This window comes from Solanum tuberosum, unplaced genomic scaffold (assembly GCF_000226075.1).
Source record: "Solanum tuberosum cultivar DM 1-3 516 R44 unplaced genomic scaffold, SolTub_3.0 scf00008, whole genome shotgun sequence".
Lineage (NCBI taxonomy): Eukaryota > Viridiplantae > Streptophyta > Magnoliopsida > Solanales > Solanaceae > Solanum > Solanum tuberosum.
This window is the reverse complement of record NW_006238934.1, coordinates 2,253,720-2,263,378: the sequence shown is the minus strand read 5'-3', so window position 1 is coordinate 2,263,378 and position 9,659 is coordinate 2,253,720. Positions and strand designations below refer to the sequence as shown.

The window sequence follows — 9,659 nt, the reverse complement described above, 5'->3', positions numbered from 1 at the left end:
CCCCCCCCCCCCCCCCCCCCCCCCCCCCCCCCCCCCCCCCCCCCCCCCCCCCCCCCCCCCCCCCCCCCCCCCCCCCCCCCCCCCCCCCCCCCCCCCCCCCCCCCCCCCCCCCCCCCCCCCCCCCCCCCCCCCCCCCCCCCCCCCCCCCCCCCCCCCCCCCCCCCCCCCCCCCCCCCCCCCCCCCCCCCCCCCCCCCCCCCCCCCCCCCCCCCCCCCCCCCCCCCCCCCCCCCCACACACACACACCTCCAGGCCAAGCACCAAATCACAATGACAAAAGACAATCCCTTTCAAGAATTACTAGCACCAATTTACATTTCCCACAATAATAAACATAAAAAAAGCTTTAATTTTGAAAGATTCAATAGACAATCAAGTGTGAATAAAAAAACAAGTAAATAATAAGACCATAAAATACAAATCGATATAAGCAAAGATAAATACCTAGGGCATGACGGAGGGCGACAAGGTTTCCATTCTCGGCGGCGTCAAAGAGGTTGAGGAGGTGAGGAGGGACGGAATTGGTGTCCTCAAACTCAAATTCCTGTTCGAAAAAAGCTTCTTCTGCTTCCTCTTCTCCATTCCTACCCCTTGGTATAGCCATCTCTCTTCTTTTGCTCAACAAACTGAAAAACCCTAACTTGGAATTGGAGAGGGCTTAAACCCTACTCTATGAGAAGCATTTACATTTTAGCCACTTTTGTGGCCAATATTTTATATTTTAGCCACAAATTAAAAAAATATTACAACTATAGCCACAATGGGAACATGACCGCTCCTCTTTTCTTCTATTCGGTGTTTAGTACCCACATTGGAGACGAGCTAAATTTGAATTCACGCCGAAAAGTCCTACATTGGGGGTAAATACTCCCTAACAAAGGCAACTCTGTAGTCAGGGAGTACTTGTTGGTTACCGCTCTTTTCTTCTTCTTTATGCTCAGACAAAGAAAATTACTTTCCTCGTCCCGATTTATGTGGTACAATTGGAATTTTGAGAGTCAATCAAGTTTTTGTTTGGTTTAATTTTTTGTATGTTTCTTTTAAATATTATAAATTGTTAGTTATTGTGATTTATAGTGTTTTTTTTTATAGTTCTCAAATATGTACGAATTTATGATCAAAATTTAAGAATTCAAATCTCAAGATTTTAACTATATCACGTAAATTGAGATACAGAGGGTAATCGAGAAGTTGTACTCATGTTCTCTTTGTGGTAATCTATATTGGCTATGTCAATATAAGTTTATAGATGTTGCAAGCAATTGTACCATAGGCTAGTGTCTCCCTCACTTTAGAAAGATGAAAGATCTTTGGTGAGCTCCACACTTTTGCTATTCGTGAGAGTGGGAATGGTAAAATCGAACACAATTCTTTTAATTTATTGAAGTTTGGACGAATTATTGAATCGTGACATGTCAATTATTTTTACACTGTTATCTTATCTTTTGTTTCATACATCTGGTTAATTTCAACCAATATATTATTATTGGTGTTAATTTTTCTTGTCATTGTTAATTTGTTACTAGTCAATCTTGAACATTCATTTTTTTTTTAAAAAAAACACAATCTTCATTGCTCACACGGTCTACTGTTAGTACATACAAGTTAATATGGATCATATGTAATCAATCAAATATTTTTTTAAAAAACTTATTAAATCATTTTTAGGAATTAAGAAAATTGATAGTCCTTATAAGATAATAATGGTACGTACCACCTAGTAATTAGTAACATTTTGTGATTTAATTAGTACTATTAATGGGATGAGATTTAATTTTAATTTACAACCCATGGTGAGCACGTCTTGATTAAAAGATATATATGATGTTTATTTTAATTACAAAAAATATAAGGAAGATATTCACATTTCATCAAATTCAAAATTTTTGCTTATAAGCTTGAACTTTTGATTTTCAAGCGCAATATATATGATGAAAGCAAATGGTGACATTTCAATCTTCATCCTTGAATTGTGTTGACTTTGTTGATCCTTTCATTAAAAATCTTAACGTTAATTTGGTACGAGAGATCAGAGATAATAATTTCAGAATAATATGTAGGATGTTTTATCTTACATTTGATTAGAGGTATTAGTAAGTCTCGAGATTATTTATCTCACATATATAATAGGATAATTAATTTCATGAAATAACTTTATTTATCTCATCCTTCGTACCAAACGACCGATAAGTTTATTATTGCTACTCAATAAGCTAATTTCAAAAACAATCCGATGGTTGTATGCTTCTATGTATATTTTTTTTTAAAAGGTTACGTCTTTGACCTTAATAAACTTGTTTATCTTTTCATGTGATATTGTGGTTATCCTAATTAAATTAGTCAAATTAAAACATATCAACATGAGGATTTGATTGTGACTGCACAATTTATTTTATTTTTTTAGTAAGAGAATTAAAGATTCATTACTAATTTGTGATCAATTTTAGATAGGTTTAATTGAAGAAATTTGAAAAACTAGGTTGTGAATTTTAATTAACCTTGATTAACGGATAAGACAAACTGAATTCACTCTCTTTGTTCACTTTTACTTGTTTAGTATTTCACAAATGAATTTTCACTTTTACTTGTTACTTTTAACATATAAAAAAAAAGACAATTTATTTTCGTTGTTTTACCCCAACATGAATTATTTATTTCCTCTAATCAATTTTTAAGCCTAAAACTGTATATGCATCAATTAATATGAGTATTGTAGTAAAATATACTCATATTAGTCATTGTTTTAGCATGCAAAGTTTAAAGCAGACAAATAAAAATGAAGTGAAAGTTCATTAGGATATAATTTTGTTAATATTTCCAAAGTCTAACGTAATTAATTTCATAAGCAAGTTCATTAATTAATAAATATACTATATTGTAGTGGTTTGGGTAGATAATTCAGGATATGCTGAGAATAATCAATTTTATTCCTCTCATAATTGGCCTCCACCACATTTTTCCATATATCATAATAATAAATTTTTAGGTAAATTAAAGGTCACCCTCACTAGGGAATCTCCCAAAGACTTCATATTATATATTAATCATCATTTATTAATTAATTACATTTCTCAATATTTTTTAAGGAAAAGATCACCCTCATTACCAATCATTTTGGTTTTAGTAGTCGACCATTGTGGCTCTTTTTTGTATGTGATACCATCAACATTTAGAGATAATGATAATTAATGTTTTAAATTAAAAGATAACCATCTTTAATATCGTTTACTTTGGATGTACAGTAATAAAATAATATATTGAGTTTATTTATAATTATTATTACGCCTCAATAATCCCTTTCTATTTAGGATCGATTCTAGGAGTTAAAATCATAAATACAATTGTATTCGGATTTGCTTATGGAAGAAATATTTATAACTTATTTTAATCTCAATTATTAAAATAACTCATTTAATAGTTCACATGATTGCGAATTTTAGATTCTAAATATTTTACTTGTGGTTGCTTTTATTAGAACTAGCTTGTTATCTTATTCTTTGGTTTTATTTTTACATGTGTGTTATTTCTCTGTTTTATTTATCGTACTAATTATGTTGATTATTTTCTAAATGATTTCTTCACTATTATGTTACTTTTTTTTTTACTGATTTTGATATGCTTTACTTAAATCGTGGGTTTATCAAAAACGATGTCTCTAACTTCACAAGATAGAAATAAGTTTGCGTAGACATCACCCTCCACAACTCTACTTGTAATATATATATACTAGATATGTTATTGTTATTATTCCGAACGAAAGGAAATGAATTTATCTAGATAATTAGCCATATTTTCAATTTAGAAAGAAATCCAGAAAGTCATTTAGGACGAGCTTTGGTTTCTATAATTTCGAGAAGGGACTAGATTTTTTTCCTGATTTCGTATTTGATAAATTTAGAATTTGTAAATTGTAAACTGTGCTTAATGTCTTAAACTAATATTTTCTCATATATAATAAAAAAAAATTATTATTTTTTTTATTTCACTTACGTTTCAAATGAAAGGTTATAATTTTGTTAAAACATAATTCAAACATAAACATGTGAAGATTTAATATTAGATGAAAATTGTGATACATTACATAAAATGATCTTTTATATAACATCTATAAATAACAACAAATATTTTTGATTTTTTTTTCTTAAGAAATACTATATCATTTTGTAACTAAAACTAAGGCATGATTTTTTGTAACTAAAAATACTATCACTTATGAGAAATATTTATTTATTAATAAAGATTAGCTTAGTGAAATATATATAATCTATTTTTTAGGAATATCACAATAATTCAAGTCATTGTTCTTATCAAATATGATGTGTATCATATCTGTTCATCTTATCCATTATTCTCCATACCAAAAAAATGTGGGTCAGTCTTTATGCAACAAATAATGATCATGAACCTACTCTAATTAGAATTAATTAAGAATTAAATGATCTTCTAACAAGCTCTTAAGATCAATTACTTATGGTATATATACATACTAATTATAAGCAACATGATTAAAATTTTCTAAGGCTCTTAACCCAAACAATTATGCTAAAAACATGAGCATGTACACTACTCTATTAGAAATAGAGTTTTTCTCACCGTGAATTAATGAAAAAATATTTCCTTTTTTCAAGTTTTCTAAGAGTATTTAGCTTTTTGCCTCATTTTTAGTGATCAGATAAGTATTCTTTTGGGATAAATATTGGAGGAATAAATAATATATTGTGTTTTTTAATAGAAAAACAAGATTATCTAAATGGGACAAAAAACAAAATTGGATATCATCTTAACAAGTAATGCCACGTGTCAATAATTTGATTCCCCAATATGCATTGTTTTGCTGGATGAAAATGATGGCCATTTAATAACAAATAATATTGAAAAATATAAATTCGAATAGGAATTAATGAAACTCTCAAGTACTCATATTCAATTTTAATTTCAATTCTTTTCTTAAACTTCAGCAAAAAATTTGTCCAAATGCCTACTAAATATAGTAATATAACCAAACTACAAATACCACTTGTTAAATGCACATTTTTCAATGGGAAACATGAAAAAATTTCGTGTTTACACAAAATTACTGGAGTATGTATTTTTTCGTCTCAATTTACATAATACTATTTAATTAGGCACAAATTTTTAAAAATCAAAAACGTATGGTAAAAAAAAGTATGCATTAAACTTTTGCATGACTATAAATCATGTCATAAATTTTAAAATTAAATGGTTTAATTCCTAAATATTAATTAATATGTTGGATTTTTTTAATTAGAACATACTAAAAAAAATATATCACATAAATTGAAAAAATGATTAATTACTTTTACCATAATTAAATACTAAAATGAGGTAATACTTATATAATTTAATCATCGATTAAATGACACTACTTCCTTCTTCTCATTTTATTATGTGCACTCTTTTTTAATCCGTTCAAAAAAAAAAATTGAATGAAACCTTATTGTAGTTAGAAACAATTTGACTTTAATAAAATGATTTACAATCACACAAATGTTAAAGAATATTTAATATCATAAAATTCAAAAATTATTCTTTTTTTTAAAATTTTATCGAGTTAAATTATGTCACATAAAATACGACAGAGAGTATATAAGAATTTATGTAACAATTATATATTGCCCCCTCACCCTAAAACAAGCACTATATAAGTAGTTGTTTTAGACCCTTACAACATCATACAAACACTAAAAAAAAACAAAACTTTTTTATCAAATATTTAACATTCTTGATTTTCCGACGATATGCCGATCAGCCGGATAGCAATCGGAAGGACGGAGGAAGCCACTCACCCCGACGCCTTAAAGGCGGCGTTGGCTGAGTTTATCTCCACCTTAATTTTTGTATTTGCAGGTTCAGGTTCCGGTGTTGCATTCAGTAAGTTGACCGGTGGGGGTGCAAACACCCCCACCGGTCTCATTGCTGCTGCGATTGCCCATGCTTTTGGGCTATTCGTAGCGGTTTCGGTTGGGGCTAACATTTCTGGAGGACATGTTAACCCTGCTGTTACATTTGGTGCTTTTGTTGGTGGTAATATAACACTTTTACGTGGAATTTTGTATTGGATTGCCCAATTGCTTGGCTCTGTTGTTGCTTGCTTGCTTCTCAAGTTCACCACGGGTGGCATGGTGAGTTTTTTTAAGTATTACTCCCTCGGTCCCATTTTATATGAATTAATTTGACTTGACACGAAGTAAACACAATACAAAGCAGATTTTTTTTTTTGATTTCCCACTCGGTGTCCGGGAGCCCACGTTGGAGCTCCGATTAAATTCGGATCGCGCTCTGCAGAGCCCATTCGGGAGTGGTGCTCCAACAGGATTTTCTCCATACCCAGGTTTCGAACCCGAGACCTCTAGTTAAGAGTGAAACACTCCCACCAGTGCACCACAACTCATGTTGGTATACAAAATAATTTTAATACACTCCCTAATAAAAGCTTTCTCAAAAGTAATGTTGAATCAACATGAGTCAAGTACAATAAAATTGAAAACGTGTATTATATATATTACTCCTTCCGTTTCAAAAAGAATGACCTAGTTTCCTAATTAATCTGTTTAAAAAAGAATGATCACTTTCCTTTTTTGGCAACACTTTAACTTTTCACGTGACATGTTTAAAGCGACAAGATTAAAGGACATTTTGATACATTTGACATAACTTTAATTTAGAACCATAAGATTAAAAAGTCTTCTTTCTTTTCTTAAACTTTGTTTCAAGTCAAACTAGGTAACTCCTTTTTAAACAGGGGAGTATATAAATAACATTATTTGACTTTGAAATGATATTGCAGGAGATAGGTGCATTTTCTTTGTCTGATGGAGTTGGTGTAGGCAATGCATTGGTACTTGAAATAGTAATGACATTTGGGCTAGTCTACACGGTGTACGCTACCGCAGTGGATCCAAAGAAGGGTAGTTTGGGAACAATTGCACCAATTGCAATTGGTTTCATTGTTGGAGCCAATATCTTAGTTGGTGGGGCTTTTGATGGGGCCTCAATGAACCCAGCAGTTTCATTTGGGCCAGCAGTTGTGAGTTGGACCTGGAACAACCATTGGGTTTATTGGGTTGGGCCTCTTATTGGTGGTGGGCTTGCTGGGCTTATCTATGAGTTCTTTTTCATTAATCAGACCCATGAACCATTGCCCCAATAAGATGAAAATGTAAAATGATGAATTTTAGAATTATATTGTGTGTGATTTCACAATTGCCCTTTGATTTGGGATGAACTTGGTTGTATTGTGTGAAGTTGTTTGGGTTGGGAGAGGGGGTTGAGGGTAATTATGTAATTGTGTTGGGGGTGGGGGTTGAGGGATTTATGTAATTGTGTTGGGGTGTGGGTGGGGAGAAGGTTGGGGGTGGGGGTATATATGTAATTGTGTTGGGGGTGAAGGTGGGATAGGAGAAGATTGGGGGTTGAGGGTATTTATGTAATTGTGTTTGTTCTATGTTACAATTGTCTATTGAAGTTTCTTTTACTATGCACTAATATTTTTTTAGTAGCACTTTTATTGTTGTAATGTTTATACTAATAGATTAAAATTAAGGAAAACTATAGAACAAACTAATAACTGTATAAAGAGAAAAAAATATTTCTAAAAATGATTTAACTCGCATAATAATATGTAAATGATAATATGAAAAAAGGTTATCACTAAAGAAAAATTCATTTGATTCTCGAAAATTCAAAATTATTCATAAATATGGCTAGTGCCTAGTTATCTTCTTCAAAAAGGTCCTTCTCTACAAGCTGTGGCTTGGTTCTACAAAGTGGACACGTGCGACACTTGAAGGGACAAGCACTCAAAGGCGGACCTAGGATTTGAAGATGTCGAGGTTTCATCATCTTAATATAAATGCCAACAAAATGTTCAATGATGACTGAAAGATAATATCGTTACAAATTGACCACTAATAGTGTGAGCAGTAATAAAAACACAAGTATATAATGGTCAATGAAGTGAAAGGAAAACTATGAAATTTCATATTCAAATTTCGTTTGGAAGAAAAAAATAGTACGTAATATCTTCATATCTATCTAAATCTCAGAGGCAGAGTTATCCAGTGAATAATTGCGTGCTTACAAATTGATTCAAACACTGTCGTCCAAATTATTTAAAATAGGGAAAGTTGTATATAATAGCAAACTATTAATTCAAATTAAATGCTATAAATATAGTTTGATTTAATTGTACCTCATGGCAAACTGTTGCTATTTCACCTCTCTCCTGGTGAATCTCGCTCGCCACTCTCGTTCTCTCCCTCGCCTCTCTCGTTTTTATACAAACGCAAGTGTATAAAGCGTGTTTGTGTAAAGCGAGAGAAAATTGTATATATACATATATTTTCGTTCCCCTCTCCCAGATCTCGCTCTCTCACTCGCCTCTCTCACTTTATACAAAAAACACAACTTGTATAAAATGCGTTTGTGTTTGTATAAAGCGAGAGAAAATTGTATATATACATATATTTTCGTTCCCCTCTCTCCCCTCTCCCAGATCTCGCTTGCCACTCTCCCAGATCTCGCTCGCTCACTCGCCTCTCTCACTTTATACAATTGTATCTTTTTGTATATGTATACCAAAGCATATTATACAACTGCTTTCTTTTGTATATGTATAGCGAGATATACATATTTATGTTTGCTATGGAACACAATTATGGAAACTTTGCTATAACATACAAATATGAATTTTGTGTTTGCTTCTTTAAAATATCATCAGAATTTGGATGTCAAGTTTTTTCGAAACTTAGAGAAGAGTAAAAGGAAAAAAAAAAGTCTATATATATTATGCATTTCTCTTGCCTTTTTTTTTTACACAACAAACACTTTGCTGATTAAAAGAATAACAACAATCAAGAAAACAAAAATCTTTTGTTACAAATATATTATGAATAGAATAATGGTCTCAAGCAGTATCCTAATCTTTGTTACTGTTGTGGCATTTTAATATTATTATACTTTGCTAAATGTCATTTGTTTTTCTGCCTAATAACACATCATTAGGTGCTTTACTACCGTTAGACAGTTGATGACATTTGATGTCATCTTTATTATCATTTGGCTTAATTGTCATTACTTTGTTATAACGTTGATGAGAACGTTATAGTGGCTGTCCGTTTTGTGGTTTTTCTGGCAGAAGATGTAATGGTTCTCCATTATCTCATTCTTAATTCCTTCATTATTCTTGTAACCTATGTAACTCCTAAGACCATTATCTTCACTATTTACTACACCATTATCTTCCTATTCATTGCTAGGAAGACTTCCTCTAGTATAAATAGTGGTGGTCTTCATTTGGTTTGTGACACACAACATACAAGAGAAAAATATAGAGTGCATAAAGTTTGTCAAAAAGAGAGTTCTTATTAGTTGAAGGGAGGTGTTCTTGTTGTGGAGCTTTGGACTCAACTCTTGTCCAGAGTTGTTGAGTTATATTTTGTGATTAGGCTGTTGTATCCTGGAGGGGACAAGTCAAGAAGGACTACTGCTGGACCGGTGAAAACATTTGCTGCAGTGGGCTTGAATCTCCTTAAAGAGAGCGAGATATCCGCGCCTCAGCCTGAAGAGATTTATTTTCTTCATTTTTATTTTCAATTGTAATCTTGTATTTTTGTTATCTTGTAAGTTTTCACTAACAAT

The 9,659-nt window shown here is 32.3% G+C and overlaps 2 protein-coding genes across 2 annotated transcripts in view; one reads left to right on the top strand and one right to left on the bottom strand.

Moving 5' to 3' along the window:
• LOC102581343 (tankyrase-1-like) overlaps positions 1-670 on the bottom strand; it is a 3,261-nt gene extending 2,591 nt beyond the window's left edge. The window contains exon 1 of the mRNA XM_006339246.2: positions 444-670. Coding sequence (XP_006339308.1) covers positions 444-603 — 160 coding nt within the window. The 5' untranslated portion in view covers positions 604-670. The remainder of the gene's footprint in view (positions 1-443) is intronic.
• Positions 671-5,678: 5,008 nt separating this feature from the next.
• Positions 5,679-7,494, top strand: LOC102589703 (aquaporin TIP1-1). The gene is made up of 2 exons (XM_006339031.2): positions 5,679-6,142; positions 6,808-7,494. The coding sequence occupies exons 1-2, from the start codon at positions 5,759-5,761 to the stop codon at positions 7,168-7,170; spliced, it is 747 nt and encodes a 248-aa protein (XP_006339093.1). The 5' UTR covers positions 5,679-5,758; the 3' UTR covers positions 7,171-7,494.
• The last annotated feature ends 2,165 nt before the right edge of the window (positions 7,495-9,659 follow it).

What these genes read in the sequence shown, in the direction of transcription:
- LOC102589703 (XM_006339031.2), top strand. Translation starts at nt 5,759, where the DNA reads ATGCCGATCAGCCGGATAGCAATCGGAAGGACGGAGGAAGCCACTCAC. An exon ending in AGTTCACCACGGGTGGCATG is followed by an intron (nt 6,143 to 6,807) that starts GTGAGTTTTTTT and finishes ATGATATTGCAG; the next exon opens with GAGATAGGTGCATTTTCTTT.